The 18,870-nt window shown below is 38.9% G+C and overlaps 1 protein-coding gene across 5 annotated transcripts in view; it reads left to right on the forward strand.

Annotated features, from left to right (window-relative positions):
* Positions 1 to 2,596: 2,596 nt before the first annotated feature.
* Positions 2,597 to 18,870, forward strand: part of LOC117426457 (GAS2-like protein 2A) — a 35,375-nt gene continuing 19,101 nt past the window's right edge. Inside the window, exons 1-3 of one of the 5 annotated variants that reach the window (XM_059033295.1) lie at positions 2,597 to 2,663; positions 4,415 to 4,473; positions 5,403 to 6,251. In XM_059033295.1, the coding sequence (XP_058889278.1) occupies positions 5,571 to 6,251 (681 nt within the window). In that variant the 5' untranslated portion in view covers positions 2,597 to 2,663; positions 4,415 to 4,473; positions 5,403 to 5,570. Of the gene's footprint in view, positions 2,664 to 3,647; positions 4,196 to 4,414; positions 4,474 to 5,402; positions 6,252 to 18,870 lie in introns of those variants that run through there. The other 4 variants (XM_059033291.1, XM_059033292.1, XM_059033293.1 and 1 more) reach the window with 4 other exon arrangements.

The following is an 18,870-nucleotide window of genomic DNA, read 5'->3' on the forward strand; positions in this document are numbered from 1 at the left end:
AAAACAACACCTCATCTTGCAACAGTAGTCTGGGACAGGTTTCAACGGTAATTTATTTTGAACCACAGCTATAAACTACTTCATGCTTGTCCGTTGCTTATTAGAAGCGAACCGAACACCTGCTTTTCATTACAAGGATGTTTAAAAATCCGGACTGGATCATTTTTCATGTCTATAACCATTTGTTATTAAGCAGTGTTCACATTTTAGCATCTTCTTTTTTTAGTAACTGCAATCTGTCTATTTAATTTAATTATATATATATATATATATATAGACTTTCTCTTAGCTGATATCACTTTTGGCTTTTATTGTCTTTCTCTAACCCTATTCTCACTACCTAAATAATTCACAATTATCATATGTTAAACATGTGATTTATTGTTGTGGGCTTTTTGTAATTAATCAAATTATATTTGTACTAAATTTCAATAACAATTGTACTGAAAGCAGATTACATTCTTGAATACAAAGATTAATAGTTTAAAACATTTACTTTTATTGCATTAATTTATCCCCTCCCTAGTTTTAAAAAAAAAGTGGAACCCAAATGGTTTTTAATGGCATTTTCCTTTTTTTATTACACCCTTACCTTTATGATGTTTGTAATGAACAGTTAATTCAATTACTAAAATACTGTGTTTTAAATAAAAAAATAAATACAAATTAATGTTCAACTGAACTAGACAATTGCTAGTTATAGTTTATTATAGGACTGGGGGCAGTGCAATTCGTGAGAGCTTTATTTGTTATGGTTTACTGCAGACAGTCACAAGATTATCCCCTATAATGTGTGGTGAAAAAATGAAGTGAATGGCACACGATTTCAACATGTATTAATTCTGCGTTATTCATCAGTGTTGATAGGGTATGAATGGGAGAGTGTCTCTAACCTGCTCTGCTGTGTTCTGAACGGTTACAACCAGGAATTACAGCCAGCTGTTTGTGTTGGAGCCTTTAAAGATTTAAACTAGACGGTTGGTCCCTGACTCAGAGAAAGGCTGATTCTTCCAGCTTCAGCAAAGCCAATGACCTCATCCCTCTCACCCTCCCTCCCTCTCTTAAAGAAACGCCTTGTAGTTTCAAATCAAAACAGATGCCAGCATCTGAAATTCAAACCATTACAAAGACCGAAGGGGCTTGTTTAAAAGTGCGCCATGATTGTTTAAAGCAATACTGATTTGTCTTTGAAAAGTCAAAATACTGTAGCTGTATTTTTTTTTTCTCACTGTCCCATTATTACATATATGCTATCTTTTGGAGTGGTTTTCAGGAGCTGCGCTTGTCCTTTTTTTTTTTTAATAAATATTTTTAAATAACACACATGCAATTTTATAATAAATATATTCTCAAATATATAACTTTAACATGCATACACCTAAACCCACAACCCATACCATCAGTGATAATTATTACATAATAGCCATAGTATGATAACAAGTGTTACAGCATTTTTTTCTTAAAGGCACTGGTAATATATATCCTATACGTATTTTTGTAATTTGTTTATAAATGGGACCCACATTTAAAGAAAGACATTTCAATTTAGTTTACAACTTTTTGCTCGGGAGGATGGACAAACCCCCACACAAATATCACTTCATCTATTGAATCATATCATCTAATGAATCCAAATTGAATAATCACCACTAGTATAAATAACCTGTGTACTTGCCCTTTTGCATTCATTCATTTGCAACCCACCACCCACCCCCATCTCATACTTTAAATTCCTAAGTATAGTTCTATGGGGGTGTCTAGCCTCATTCTGCGGCCAGGTAGGGGATCTTTGATCCAAGGAGGTGTTGTGCCAAATTGTTTGTTCTATGTTCATTGCTTCACATACCTCATCAATAAAGTTTGTTCATCTAAATTATCATCTCGTGGGAGTTTGTCCTGAACTACTGAATTTTCCGTTATCTGTATAGTACATAATATAAATCATACAGCATTTTTTTGCTTGAACAAAAGTTATTGTATTTCTTGCTCTTATTGTATTACTTGTATTGTAACACTTGAAATGTATTTGCTTACGATTGTAAGTCGCCCTGGATAAGGGCGTCTGCTAAGAAATAAATAATAATATTAAATAATAATGTTTCTGTTCTGTTCTGGTTTGGATGACAATATGATAAACAGATACATGGAAGGATGAAAGGCATTGGAGTCAGATTGATGCTGCTATTGATGAAGTGATTTTGTTTTGCTGGCAATACACTGCAGTGCACTAGATGCTGCTGGAGCTTTCTAATATAAAGACACTTTGGCTGATCTAACCTATATTACATGTCTATGGCAGGCAACTAGAAGTGATGAGCAGCTCCTGAACTCATAAGCAGCTTAACACAGACTTAACACAATCTCAGGAAATACAGAGGCTGTCTGTCTGCCTGCCTGACTGCCTTTCTGTGTCTCTTTTCTAGAGAACTGTGTGTCCACTTGTGATGAAGCTTGCTATTGACCTTCCTTAGCACAAGAGTATCATAATCTCAGGGTATATGTCTGTCTGACTGTCTTTTTCTACTGTAGATTCCTCCTGAAGCTAAACTAAACCAACTGAACGTGTGCCGCTTGTGTCAGCCACTTTCCTTTCTTCCTGACCTGGAGTCAGCGAATCAGCAGTAGCCTGTGTCTGTGGCCAGGATCAGGTTCAGCCTGAGGAGGTGGGAGAGAGCGAGAGCTTTAGCTGTTGGGATGGAAGCTTACCGCCATTCTGTTATGTGTGCCCATTAGCTTCTTGCGGCAGTATAAGCACTGCTTAATTTGTGCCGAGGGACAGTGCCGGAACCTCTGGGAGCGCTAGTTAAAAATCTCATAAAATGCTTTATTTTTAAATTCTCAACACAGTTTGATCAAGTTTGCAAGTTCTTGCGAACGCGCTAAAGAGAGACAGTCCGCTGCCAGACTTCTTTAAATTAGGCTACTTTACGATTCCAGCTTGAGTGCCTTTAAGTAAGATGACACTGACTGCAACTCTATTGACTTTTTTATACAAAAAACTTGATTTGAAAAACGTCATGAACGATAAAACAAAATATGAAAGCTGAACATTAATTTCAACAAAGAACAACGACAACTTTTTAATGAAAAAAATATATTGTAGCCTACTTCAATATGAACATTAGTCTACTATATTATATTAAACCAAAACATTAAAAAATAATAACGGTCTGGTTCTCTTTTGCTTTTTTCAATGCATATAATTGAATTAATAGAGAATAAAAAACATTTAAATATAAAACCATAGCAAAACATGTATACATACGGGCTTTTTTATTATTTATTTATTATTTGTCCTGCGGTTGCCTTTAATTAATTTTTCTGCACGTACTATTAATTTGTAGATAGTGTAGAATACGTGATTGTAAACATCTAACACTAGTACGTACAATACGCTTTCAAATAAACGTGTTGTGATTTTGAATGTGCGCTTCTTAAGGACGTTATTATTGTCATTGCTTGCGCCCCGGCACCTCTTTACAAATTATAGGCTATATTACATATTCAATCTCAGGTAGGTCCGCACCTACATCTTTAAACAAATACACCAAATCCACATTCTACCTTAAACAAATTCAGGTTACTTCCCCTTTAAAAATGACATGCAAATCACTTCTGAGTCGTTTTGGTAAAATTCCAAAAAAAAAAAAAAAAAAGAAATAAAAGAAAGAAAAAAAGGCTGACACGCAGGAGGATAACAGGAGTTTCCATAGAGATTGAACCAAAACAGCTAAACCTTGGCTAAACGGAGCTAGCCATGCAGTTAAATAATATCAAGGCCTTGAAAACAACGATATGATATTAGATTTAAACCAGGAATTAGCGGACAAGGGGTCAGAGACTGCAGAGGATGTGTTGTCTTGGGAAGCTGCTAAAGACTTGGAGCAAAGGGTCAGGCATGCCCAGACGAGAATGAAATGGTTGGGAAACTGATGCGGAATGACGGGGCTCATGGTGAATGCTGGTGGTGATTAGGAAAGCGGGCGGGGAAAGGGTGTGTTGACATTAATCAAGAGTTTCACGGTTTATGTTTGGGTTTACGCCGTTTGAGGATTCCGACTTCCCGTAACACAGAACAAGGGAGAAATGCAGCGAGCACAAAGAAAACAGCACTGAACTGCAAAAGAGAAGCACACTGCCTATAAAACCAGGAAATATTCCTTTTTAGGAGCGGTGCATGATTTTATAAAACGAAGTGAATATTGTATTTAAACTTCTATGCGTTAATGTTTTATATAGTTTGTATAGCATTGTGTAAAGTCCAGAATCGGTGACAACGACATGGCAAACGCTAAAGTCACTTTAGAAGAGTATTTTGATTTATTTGGATGGACGCGGACAGTGGTTTTATCTTTTTAAAAAAGTATATTTTATTTTCAATGTTTTTTTTTTTTCCAAATACCTGTGTCTCTAGACTGTACACCTAGAAGGGCAAAAGAACCGACAGTGTGAAACCTATTCTCACCTGACCAGGTAAGCACCTGACATCATGTTATTATGTACCTGTGTGTTAATGTTTCTTTGTGCTGGAGGGTCAAATTAGTTTTGTTTTTCCATGTTTTCCTTATGTTATTTCCATTGTATTTTTAGGGTAATTTTACAAGCATCGTATTAGCAGATTTATAAAGCATGGTTTTTGTCAAGTAGTATATTCTGGAATCCCCCTTCACCATGCCCACAACGTTGGTGCTGCAAATTAGTTTCACATTTTATTGCCCCATTATTTGTCACGGAAAGACCTATTTGTATCCAATGTAATTTGTCACCAATATTTTGTTGTCGTTTTGTTGCCACGTGAGGAAAGACACGCGGCAGTCTGTTCCTATACATAAATTGATTTTTAATCAACTAGCTGAATTGTTTTACTTGTCAAGCATGCTTAATAGGTAAATCAGATGTATACAAGTTCAGAAAATATAACTAACCACGCTGTATTCGGTAATGTCTGTTGTATTTTAAAATATGTTGAATGCACCGCTCAACAGCTGGGAGTGTGGAATGCTAGTTTCCGGGCTGCGTACAGCGGAGGTCTGTCTTCCATAGGGTTAACTTGTCTCCACTTTGTCATTATCCGCTGGTAATGAGATATGCTACAGAACCGTCCAGCCTCAGCCGGCTCAGGTCATCATGTTTGCTTAAGTGACTGCTGCATGAAAATTACAAAAGGATACATTTCGCTACATTAGCAGTCTTAAACAGAAATGATTTAACACAATTGAAGGTGTGTTCAGTTTAGCGCACTTCAAGACAGATGACGGGGCAATCGATAGGGAAAGTTGACCCTTGAAAGGAGCTGCTTTTATTAAAGCAGAATGCACTGGATAGATAGCAGCGCAATAAAGACATTGACGCGTTGGATTATGCATTGCAGTGCACTAATTCCGTGTTTATTGTTTTCGCAGCTGAATGTTTTAGATTAAAAGCAATGGAGAGGTCGAGCAAAGCGAGCAGGATTCAGGACTGTGCAGTATGGGGGCTTGGTTCGGGCAGCACCGCACACAATTGCAAACAAGACCTTGTTTGTTTGTAAAGCAGTTTTATTAATTTGAGTTTTAAAAGATAATATTAAAATGGCCGACCAAAGCAACATCCAGTCGGCGGCTTCCAAAAGCATCCGACCCTTCAAATCTAGCGAAGAGTACCTGTATGCGATGAAGGAGGATTTGGCGGAGTGGCTCAACACGCTGTATGACTTGGACGCCCAGGCTGACGGCTTCATGGAGGCTCTGGATACGGGATCTGCCCTCTGTAGGCACGCCAACAATGTCAACCGCGCCGCGCACGACTTCCAACTGGAGTACCCGGGGGCTGTCAACTCCATGCGTGTCCCACAAAAAGACGTGGTTTTCCAGTCCCGAAACGTCGTGCCTGGCTCCTTCCTGGCTCGGGACAATGTGTCCAACTTCATCGCCTGGTGCCGACAGGAGCTGGGCATCCAGGACGTTCTCATGTTTGAGACCAACGACCTGGTTTTAAAAAGAAACGAGAAGAATTTCGTGCTGTGCCTCTTGGAGGTGGCCCGCAGGGGGGCTAAATTCGGGATGCTGGCCCCTATGCTCATTCAGTTAGAGGAGGAGATTGAGGAGGAGATTAGAGACCAGGAGAACCATCATCTGGGCCCGGGGAAGATCCCTCTCCAGCTAGGCAACGTGGGGAGCAACTCGGCAGAAGATCACTCCCCTGACGCCCCGGTGTACCCCAGCTGGCATCAGAAGAGGGTCTTATGTGACATGAGAAATCTGGATGAACTGGTGAGTTTAGAATACAAATCTACACCCATTGTTTCTGTATTCTGTATGAATTAAGTAGAAAACTGCACTGTTAAATAATAAACCCCTTCTAAAGTGCAATATTTGTTAGAATTATTTAGAAATAAAACCGAAACATATATTGTTTCTATAGGTCTGAAATTATTTGTCTTTTTAAATATGGAAAAATACAACAGTCATCTTTCCAATACGCCCTTTACATGTTTTTTTAAAAAGACAAACCAATATAAAAAGTACATGTTGAACATCTGTGAATGAGTTGCATTCATCTGGAGGGGCAGTCGTTTGCTCCGCATCACAGTTCATTTCGAGTTCAGTTCAGTCAACCCCACCATGATATCAAAGGCTGTACTTCTTTTAAGTAGAAGGGCTTTGGAGGTGAGAACCACAGCTCACATGTTTAAAGAAACAGTGTTGGAATTCCAGTAAAAAGCCAGCCTCTTCTTTCTGTTTCCCTCTCTGCCTTGTCATAAGAATGAACCAGGGGGAGAACAGGCCAAGCAATATAATACATCTCAAAATTACAAACTCGAAATCTGTGCTCCATAAGCTGTCCTTTGAACTCCAGTTGTGGCAAGAGCACTGTGAAGGTTATAAAGCTTGTTTGCAGTTTCAGTGTAAAGTCCATTAACCCCGTACTGCACTTTCAGGTTTAGTGATTACCGCAGTGTAACGTTCATTAACCCCATGCTGCACTTCCAGTACTGGGTTCATTTCCAACACTGGGTTCATTTCCAACACTTCTTAAGCCTGCAGAGTCCCACGATCATGGTCAGTTTTACAGTAAAACAGACAAGGTGATTCAAGTGGTGTCCCAGGACAAAAGGAAGATTACCTTGGAATAAATCCTTGATGCAGAATAACCCACATCCTGTTTTCTATCATCGTCACGCCAGGTAAAACGGATACAGTGAAAAACCACATAGGAGTATCGCCGGTGGTTAGGTGAATCAGTGGCACATTGTAATCAGGCATCCTATTCCTATCTTCAGTGAATCAGCTGTACATGATCACACTGAGAGGGTTTCACTTGATATGGAACATGTACTAATTCACCACGTGACATCTGCTTTAATCCAGGGTATTGTGATGTCAGAACACAGAAAGTGGGGTACTCTCTTTCCCTCACATGTAATCTTAGCGCACTGGTATCCTTAACACGCATGGTAGTACATGTATGTAATATCAGCTATCTTAACTATATTGTTCTTGTTGTTTTTGCACATTGTTTTCTGTTTAAAGTACCCCTGTGGCCTCTATAGAGCTCTCAAACATGTCTGTGTGCAGCTGGTACTCCATTTACCCGTCGCCTGGGAGACTCTCTGACCATAGGGATGCCTCATGTGTTATATATACTATTTTTTACTGATTTCTTTTTTACATCAACTAGGGGCAGAGGGGGGCGGGTTAATGGTTGATCTCTGGCGTATCAGCTGTACTTTGAGATCCAGAAAGTGATCTATGAAGTGATTCTAAACCACAAGAAGAATGCATTAGTAAAGATAACTGCAATGTCTCAGGCCAGTACCAACTTTATCTTTTAAAATGAGCCGATGGCACTTTTCAATGTTTGGTTGGATACTTGCTGTGTAGTCAAAATAAAGTGTTCTCTGCATATCTGTAATATCATAGTATAGAATGCAGGCTCTTCTGCTGCACAGATTGTCCTGTCTATATCTCCTGAGTGCAGTTAGGTATGGCGTCAGCTATAATGGAATAAGTCAATGACTCACTGTGACCAACTGTATTGATATTTCCACTTGTGCTTGATCTTTCTTTTTTTTTTTTGCCAGCATCCAGCTGAAATATTCCTGTTTTGTGGGTGTGGCTCAATATGTTGGTGCAAATTGAAGGGAGTAGGCAGAAAATGTGTGTACTTGACCTAAAGGGATCCTTTGGAAAACTGGTTTTCCTAAAATGTCATGTTTAACATCCTGTTATGTGTATTCTTTATAGGTCTCTGTGCCAAGCTTAATCATCATTCAATTAAATTGCTTCCAAAGATCAAGGCAGATTTTTTTAAAGAGAGTTGTGTAAGAAAATGAGCATTACGCTGTGCACAGATGCCTGTAGGAAAGCATGTGTAACACTGATATGCTTCTGCACATTATACAGGACACGCATAATGGGTTATTAACCAGGTTTGAATTGAAATATTATGGAAATGTCCTCCAGTGATAAATAAAGACAATTCCACATTCATCTTCCAGAATAGCAAACTATCATCTTGAGACTTGCTAAAGAGGCCTCGAATTGTTGAAGAGACCTTGAATTGATAATAGTTGTGTAAAAATAACTGGTGCTTTTATAGTTTAGGATAAAAAGACTGGAGTAAACTCTTTAAAAATACAGTCATTTCTCCTGATGCTATGAATTTGACATGGTCCTGGGCAAATATAGCAGTCACTTATTGTAAGTACGAATTCACTTAACACAAATGTTCTGTTTGTGTGAATTATTTTGGCGCCCCTCTCTCAACATTCCCACAAACACTTTCTCAACCATTCTGAAACTAGGGTACAATAATACAGGCCTATGAACTGCAAACTGTGGATGCAAGTCGTCAGTGTTTCCCATTTGCTCAATGCCTGATGTTAATGACATCTTGCTTTCGTGGGTTAAAAATGCTGTGATCAGAATGGGACATGCAGATTTCAAGTTGCAATGTATACTTTTTAAAAGTTCACCAACAACCATATTTTCAATAAAATGCACAGCACTTTTAAATGTAAAATACTGTACTTTTCATTGTACAAAAAAACAGATGGGAGACTACATCAAAACAACATTTAATAGAGAAAAGGGAAGTAATGTTCAAACTTCACAATGCATTAGTAAGATCTCATCTAGAATATTGTGTTCAGTTCTGGTTACCTGGTTACAAAAAGGATATTGCTGCTCTAGAAAGAGTGCAAAAAAGAGTGACCAGAATTATTCTGGGTTTAAAAGGCATGTCATATGCGATATCTGATTCAAGTTTTCAAAATTCTAAAAGGCATCGACAATGTCGACAAAAGAAAAAAGAAACAAGGACCAGGAGTCACAAATGGAGATTAGATAAAGGGGCATTCAGAACAGAAAATAGGAGGCACTTTTTTTACACAGAGAATTGTGAGGGTCTGGAACCAACTCCCCAGTAATGTTGTTGAAGCTGACACCCTGGGATCCTTCAAGAAGCTGCTTGATGAGATTCTGGGATCAATAAGCTACTAACAACCAAACGAGCAAGATGGGCTGAATGGCCTCCTCTCGTTTGTAAACTTTGTTATGTTCTTAATTACTTGCTGTCACATTTAGCCGTCTACTTAATCATAAAACAGATGTTGTTGACAGTACAGTTTGTATATATCTAAAGGTGTTTTTTATGTTTCCTAAGTTTGCATGCATAAACAAGGGTGTATTGTGGATAACTAATTGTTTTACTGAGCACAAAATGCCTGATTGCTGTCATAACAAGTGCAATCCATGTAATTATAATCCTAATGATGGCCCTAACCCTGATGCTCAGCTGTTTTAATGGTGTGGATCAACAGTTTAGTGGTTTCTATTAAGGAGTTGATTCTTGGAGTTAGCGTATGGCCAAAAGTTTTGCATCACCTGGAATTTTAAGGATTGAGACGTTAATTAAAAAACAAAAAAAACTACATGAACATAATTTAGATCTTGTATTTAACATCATGTAGTCAAAGAAACTAACAAAATTATATAGAAAAAGTCTACTGGAAGCCATAATAGTAGTACAGTATTTCCTGTTAGATTTCAAAATGTCGCAGTTAACAATTTTTGTCAGTTTTTCATTAAGTATATGGAAAACTACAAAGCAGTATGCAGTTCAATATGTTAATGTAACATTATTCAGCAGGTTTCATTCGACTTTATGAAGCAAAATTAGTTAATTCTATAGTGTGATGCAAAACCTTTGGCCATAGTTGTACTTAAGCTGTACTAATTTCTAGGCCTCACTGCCTCCCTCCCAGTCTCTTAACGCTAACCCTAAGTCACGCTGCCTCCCTCCCTCCCACGCCCTCGGCTCTAACCACTAGACCACACTGACTCCCTCCCAGTCACGCAATCCTGACCATTAAACCACACTGCCTTTGTCTTTCCCAGGCCTACATATCTTCATTAGGTTGACTCGTATCTTCTTTTGAGTGTAATCACATAGTCTATAGTTTTGTGCTTTTACTCTGGGCAGTAATTGCGTGTTATCCTCCTCCTCATCACTGGTTCCCATGTGAGTGACCTCATTGTCGGTGTGTATGGATTCAGCAGATTCTCCAAGACAATGAGGACCTTGTTAGTTAACAGGCTCAGATGGTGACCAAGAGCATGGCTAAAGCTCTCAGATTCAGCTAAACACAGTACAGTATAGTACAGTACAGTGTTATTTAAGCCATTAGACAGTTTACTCATTGTCTCGAATCCTTGTGTCACCATTCATGCTTTGTACAACGCAGGCATTTTATCAGCATGCCCTTAATGTGGCTCCTGCTAGTATTAGTTGTAGGTTCACAAAAAGTGAAACCGGAGGGGAGCTCTTTAGGAGACGGACACATTCACTTCCTGCGTTGATTTCCACTTCCTTGTTGGGGGTGATGAGAAGTGTATGGTTAAAGAGCTCTGGGGCTAATTCCATAACTCTTCTCTACCATTGTGGAGTTTGAAAGAACTTGCAGCACCACAAACCTGTTTATTTGATATTTAAAGCAGAATATTTAACGGGAACATGCAGACAGGTATATGACCTCTTAATTGTGATAATCCTTTCACTACTTGTGCTTGTGCTAACCAACCAGCTGCTGCCTCTAATTACTGACATAATTGAAAGCCAGTCATTGAAGCCCTTTCAAAGCATTGTTCTAACTTGAGAGTCCACCAGCTTTTTTCTAATGAATACAAATTTAATAGCGCACCAGGGGTATAACAATAACCATTCCTTTGGAATGCATATGAATTTGCCACCAATATTTTAGGGTGTATTGATTGATTCGAGCCAGTATTGATCTTTGATATGTTTATGTTGATGATAAATCTGTCTAAGCTCCGCCAGTCAACATGTGGTGGGATTTCGATTAAATGCTGGAGTACTAAATTTAGACTCCACAGTGTCAATCAAGTAATTCTTGTCAACACCAGAGGGTTCCGTAACTCTTTAATGAACCCCTTTATGATGTCGGAGCTTACAATGATGTAGTTATTGAGCTTTTGATGCTCCAACTGCAGCAGCTTTTCTGCTTGAAAATACAGCCGAGATCTGCTTGCACTGAGAATGTGGCAGGCATGTGTGTAACTGAGAGTGAAGGCGTAACATTGTTCAAATGGGAACATGCCCTTCCTTCCTTCCTTTGCCCTCCTTGAAGCTGCTCCCCACCGGCATGCTCACCAGTGCAATCGCTCAGTAGAGATGGAAGTTTCCTGGTTTCATATATGCATTCAATGCCTGTACTGTCACAAAGGAGCGAGGGAGAAGACGCTGTACCATTAGACAGAGGTCAAGTGTGTATTATATTATAAGTTAAGAAACGGTAGGAAATATAGTTCTTTAATTCCTTAAATTTCAATTCCATAATAAATGTATGGTCACCACTATTTTACACCTGGACGATGTTTTAATTAGTAATGTTTTAATAGTAAAAGCATGGAAAAGTGTAATAAAGCAGACAGAAAGCTTTGCAAAGCAAAAGCCCAGAGATGCATGCTAAAGAATATTTTTTAAAAAAAAAGGCAAATTGTTAAATGCTTTCTATAACTATGGCAAAAACTGCATGATCACTGTAGTAAACGTTAATAAGGGGTACTAATAAAATAAACTGATTTGACAAACAATGCCACAATTAACAGGTATCTTTATCACTGTTTGTTATTTAATTTTTTTTTTTTAATATAATCAGTGACACAATTAAAATGTGTTAATAGGGCTGGAGATCTGACTCATAAGGTGTGGGGCCATATGATGCACCCCCCTAGCCGCTTCAGTACCTTCCCTGCATTACAGCTGTATAAACTTGTCTGTCTAAGTGTGATTGCGCTATTCCTTTCAAAACAATAGCTAAGAGACAAAAAGATAATTCACATTGAGATCTCTTGCCAAGCTCATGAAATCGCTGCATTCCATCTAAAACATCAATACACTCTGAAGCCAACAGAACAACAGTCTTTCTTTTTTTTCTTTTAAAGAAGCTGCTGTGAGTGCACAGGTTGCATAGCAAACAGGCACTTGAGCTTTGGGACCTGGTTTGAATCCAGACAGGGGATGTTATACAAATGTACCATATGAACTGGCACTAAAATAAGATGGCATGGAATAGGCACAATTCCAGGCAGTAAGTGGGGGTTTTGCTGAGCGGATAATGGCTGGTATTTACTTGTAAAATGCTCCTGAGATTATTCAGCATGTTACAGTATAAATGCGCAGGGTTTACAATAATACATTTAAAATTATAAATAAAGTAAAACCTGGGGTTGATTTGATGAACCTATACCCTACCGGAGATGACATTTTATTGGATCATTTTACAGCACTGGCCCGAATCCCCTAGTGCTATAAAATGTTCTAATAAAATCCATCTGTGGCTTATCCTGGTGGTGTATAGGCTGATCAAATCAGCCCCAAGTATGGTAGGAGCTATGAGTACAGGCTAAAAGAATTCAGGCTGTACAGCCTAGAAAATCCTAACTTGTACAGATAAAGTCAATCCAAGTCATCACTTCAGGTTGAGCACAGAGAGTAGGAAGGGGAAACTGAGTAAATGTCAGTTTAGATCAGAAGGTAAGAAGAAAGTAAATGTGTGTAATAGTCTGCAAGGTGGAGTAGTAGGATCTAACACACCAGGAACATTAGATTATGTCCTTTTAAATTATATGCCCTTAGTAGGGGGAAATGTTGTGCTAAGAAGTTTGGAGCCATACCTCTCAAGCGTTTTGCCTAATTTAGTAGAAAGTGGCAAACATCCTTTGAGGAAATTGTTGTGATGAGGGATTGGAAGGGATGGGTGGATTTAATGCATCGACCTACTGCTGCACTTTCAATACCTTATATTTCACAACCCATTGAAATATACATATACATGTCATAATAGCAGGCTTGTATAAACACTAACCCTTGATAATGACTAGGCGTGGAAAGTTTCATTGTGTTTTGATCGATGAATAAGAATGTGTTTTTTATAGTTGGTATGTTTTATATACTTGTTGTCTTTTCAACCAAATTAAATGACCATTTGATCTTATTATGCATCATATAAGCAGCCAATTAAGACCATCGCATGTATCATGATTCATATCGTGACCTTTATATTGAAACACATATGGCATCGTGACATGAGTGATTTGTTAGACCCCTGAAAGTGACCTTGACCTAGCATGGCTGCCATGTGGTTAGGTTACTTTTTGGTTTACGAATGATGGAAACCAAACTCTATATTAGGGCCAATAAATGACCAAGACAGGATTAAGAGAGGATCCACTGTTCAAATGATTCAAATATACCTTGTTTGGGACAGAGCTGTAGTCTATAGTACTAACGGGTTTGAATGTCATCCCATAAAAACTGCCGTAAGTGTACAGTGTGCATTTGCATGTTGACAGTGTTCTGGAATGGCATTCAAATGGTACTGTGCCATGGAGATGCACTGTTTTTGTTCACAAAATCTCCCAGTTGTATTTCGGTAAATTGCTTTGAGATAATACAAGATCAGTTTATGTTCTGTTTGTCTATTCTGGACCACTGGACCCCATGCAATCCATGCTGTTCTAAAAGCTGATTGCTACAGCTATGAGGAATACATTGGTTATTTAAACACAATTTAGTGATCAAAGCGAGTTCAGGAAGAAAATCTCATTTAAATGTGCATTCTTGTGAACGAGCATCGTCTCATGGTGACAGAGCTACAAAGAAAAAAATAAACAGCTGCAGATATTTCCGGGAATTCAAAATGGATGAAACTCAGTGTGCTTTATTATCCCCGGCTGCATACCCTTGCAGGCAGGGATACATTGGACGCAGGCTACGTATATACTTCTGTGTGTCTGTCCCTTTTATAGTGTGTCGTATATCTAGAGAACAGCTTGTCCAACTGTAATGCAACTTACTTCAATATATCATAATCTGGGTATGTATGGAGGAGGTCTGATTGTCGGTTTGTATTTCACAGTTGGGTTTTGCATATATCTAAAGAAGCACTTATTCAACTGATAAGAGACTTGGTTTTGATATTGTGAGTATTATATTGTTGGGGTATATAGAGGCAAAACCTGCAAGATAGTTTGGTATGGTTTTGTTAAACTATTTCATTGTATATGATTTGAAACTAGCCCTATATGAAAACTCGCCATCAAACTAAAGTACCAACATATACATAACCAATTCATAAAGGCTGTATGACATTATATCGTGAAATATATGGAAAAGTGTATATATTTCATCAATATATATATTGAATATATTTTGTAATATATTGTCATACCACACACACATACTGTTGTACAATACATTCACTAAGTTACAATATATTTGAAATATATATCACACTATATCCAATATATTGCAAGATATTGTTTCAAATTGGGGTCCTAGCCACCAATATCACCACAAAAAACAGAAAATAGACTTCTGTTTTGCTAGTAACAGTAATAATAGTTGGCCTCAGCTTCTATCTAGTGTTTGCCTTTGAACATACTCATTATGTCACTTCCTCCTTCTGGACTGATCGATTTCTACCAGCCTGAAATGCTAGCTTGGAGTTAAAGCTGCTCCTAATGATAACAAACAGGAGTGATACAGTGAATGGAAACTCTCTATTATTATTATTATTATTATTATTATTATTATTATTATTATTATTATTATTATTATTATTATTATTATTATTATTATTATTATTATTATTATTATTATTTATTTCTTAGCAGACGTCCTTATCCAGTGCGACTTACAATCGTAAGAAAATACATTTCAAGTATCACAGTACAAGTAATAGTACAATTAAGAGCAAGATAAATACAATGACTTTGGTTCAAGCAAGTACAAGTGTGACAAAATACAATTCAATAATACAGCAGATAACAGTGTCAGTGATAGTTACATCAGGATATGATTAAATACAAAATACTACAGATTAAACACTTGGCAGATTATAGTACTCTGAAGTACAGGATTAAATGCAGTAAAATAGGGGGCAGATAAGAGCAAGTAAAGCACATTTAAGGAAGGGTGATAAGTGTCCCAGGGGAAAAACAGAGTTCTACAGGTGCTGTCTGAAGAGGTGAGTCTTAAGGAGGTGCCGGAATGTGATCAGGGACTGGGCAGTCCTGACATCTGTAGGAAGGTCATTCCACCACTGCGGAGCGAGGGTGGAGAAGAACCGGGCTCTGGAGGCAGGGGAGCGTAGAGGAGGTAGAGCCAGTCTTCTAGTGCAGACGGAGCGGAGAGGTCGAGTGGGGGTGTAGGGAGAGATGAGGGTCTGGAGGTAGCTGGGTGCAGTCTGGTCAAGGCAGTCAAGGTGTAGGCTAGTACAAGAGTCTTGAACTGGATGCGAGCGGTGATCGGGAGCCAGTGGAGTTAGCGGAGTAGTGGAGTTGTGTGGGAGAAGCGAGGTAGAGAGAACACCAGGCGGGCAGCGGAGTTCTGGATGAGCTGGAGCGGACGGGTGGCGGACCCAGGGAGGCCAGCCAGGAGGGAGTTGCAGTAGTCTAGGCGAGAGAGTACCAAGGCCTGGACCAGGAGCTGGGTGGCGTAGTTGGTGAGGAAGGGTCGGATTCTTCGGATGTTGCTCAGGAAGAATCGGCAAGTGCGTGCCAGAGTGGAGATGTGCTGGGAATAAGAGAGGCAGGGGTCCAGGGTTACTCCGAGGTTCTTAGCGGAGGAAGAGGGAGAGAGTGTGGTAGATTCCAGAGGAACAGAGATAGAGAGATCAAAGGAGGGGGAGGAGGAGGAGGGAAAGAAAAGGAGGTCAGATTTAGAGAGGTGGGGAGTAATATTTTATAAGCTGTTGTTAATTCTACTGCACTTGATACACATAGTGAATGCTTGCTGTGTGGATAAAGCCATCAACTGTCTAGCTGTGTAGCAAATGCTAGCTGCCAAGCAGCAGCGATGGAAAGGAAGCATGGAGGATACACAGACAGACATGAAATATGCAGTCAGTGCTTGTTTATCTGACCCCTCCTGTCACAGGTTCCCCTGATGGATAAGAGAGAGTGGCAGTTTTATGAAACGCCCACTAGATTACTTTGCTGAACCACAAAAAAAAAAAAAAAAAAAAGATATCTAACACCATTATACCAGAAATAATCACTATTATTTCCAAAATTTCCAAACAGCAATACATTTACAATAGCATGCGATTTTTATATTGCAATTTAAGTTGCAGTACCGGAGAACAACATTCACAGTGCAGTTCTGTATGTAAATGGTATTTAAAGCCATGATAAAAGCATTAAAACAAAAAACACAGCTGTAAATGCCAAATTAGAGCTTGATAAGAATGAGCTCACCCTGACCTACATGTAAAAAGCTCCAGGGCGCTTTTTTCAGTGCCTGTTATCTCCTGTAACTGACAATGGCACAGTGTGCAGCATGAATCAATGAATCCGTCTGAACTCGTAAAGTGACCTCCAAAAGCAATGCAGAGTGCTTGACACCACACTTTCGAATTCCTGATATTAAAAACCATGCTGAGGAATGATATCAATTTAGAAACGCAGGAACTGATACCGAACTTGAAGTTTTACAACTGTACGTGGACCTTGACAATCTTGTGTTTCTTTATAAAAGAATAAGTAGTTTTCAAATGGCATTTTCTTAGCTACAAATGTCATCAATTTTGCAATCATTCTGAGTGATACTTACTGCAGCGAATTGTTTTAGTTTTGTTTGATAGGTCTGTATTGAGGTGCTTTGACTGAGTTCAGGAGCTTCCCTTCATTTCTAGCTGCCTGCCATAGACATGTGTAATGCAAGCTGGGTCAGCCAGAGTGTGTTTATATGACTAAGCGCCAGCACACTCTAGTGCACAGCAGAGTATTGCAAGCAAAACAAAAGGTAACTTGATCCAAAGTTTTGAAAAATGAGGGGGGATGAACTCTCAATTTTGAGTTTATATGGAACAGTGAGCAGTCCTTGACATTATACATAACGTGTAGATTTAATGTGTACATCTGTGTAATGATGTCATCCCATGCACAGAACATAACACATAGTTCTAAAGTGGGGGAAAAAAACACTTCTTATGTTTAAAAGTCATTCATATGTAAAATCTTCATTTTTTCATTCATACGTTGTGTGTTGGCTGTTTCTTATCATAGCTCAGCTTTGCTTTCTGCTCACCCATACTGCACTATACAATTGTAACAGTAATAGACACTACACACAGCATATGAACTTGTATAAGCACACTGAAGTATTGCTTGGTTAAATGTCCCCGTTGTGTTGGTAAGTGTGTTGTCTTGCTCCAATAAAATTCTATACAGCGGCATAGAACTTATTCTGTTCATTTTGACGGGGTTTTGAAAGAGCGCTCTGTGTATCTGGCACAGACAAAAGTAAAGAGTAGTCTCCAGGAAAAGAGATTTGAACAGAGACACAGAGAACTAGTGTTTGTGCTATTGTGTGTGCTTATGCATAGTTTCAGACCCCCAGGGTTTGTGATCCATTGTGACTTTAACCACCGGTTCTAGAGAATTTTACTGGCAAATTTCTGCTGCGGAATGTGGCTTGAGGATAGAGGAGCCAGTCTGTCCAGTTGTATCACTTCCAGAAAACCCTGCTGTTCAAACAAACAGTTAACCCTACCACACAGACCCTCAAAGAGCAACTTGGTGCAGCACTGAAATATCACACTTATCTTAACTATTCTTTTTGTTGTTTAGAGTCACTTTGTGTATCCTTTTTTTTCAGTTTTTACTCTAAAACAGCCCTGTGGCCTAAATAGAGCTCTCAAACATCTCTAAGTACAGCTGGTACACCAGAGTGTAACCATTAACCTGTCCCTCTGCAACACTGGGCCTCCAGTGGGTGTTAAAAATGCCACATTTCTTCTATAGGGATATTTTCTAGTGTTGTAACTTTTAAATAAGTTGTTTTTGCTGTGTTATTCAAAGTAATAGTGCTGATAGATTTGAAAAAGCTAGTGGTTGTATATAACAGTTAATCTAATAAACATTAGTAAACCTACAGACTGAGATCAGTTCAGAGCACATTAACCAGGGGTCTAGTACCTGGTCATGTCAATAATATACCTAAACAAGGGGAGTTGTGAAACCCAGGGCTGGGGGCAGGGCTGGTGCATTGAAGCACTGCACTGAATCAAAAGTCTTGCTAAATAAGGCAGGGAATTGGAGCTGAATATTGAGAAAGCACTTTGATTCATGTTGTATAACAGCTTGCTTGTATTTCCCTCTCAAACACAGCCAGTTGCACCATTACAGTATACGCACTATACAGTGTAAACACTGTAGGGCTGGTCCTAACGGAGCTGGCTAGAGCTCTATTAGCTGTGAGTCCTTGAAAACTCTGAACAAGTGCAGTGGGTTAGTTTGGTTTGGTTTGGCTGCTCTCATGAGTGCTGGGATTTGAGATCACCCCATTATTACTGTGTCTGTT

The sequence above is a fragment of the Acipenser ruthenus genome, chromosome 11, assembly GCF_902713425.1.
Source record: "Acipenser ruthenus chromosome 11, fAciRut3.2 maternal haplotype, whole genome shotgun sequence".
NCBI classification, from domain to species: Eukaryota; Metazoa; Chordata; class Actinopteri; order Acipenseriformes; family Acipenseridae; genus Acipenser; species Acipenser ruthenus.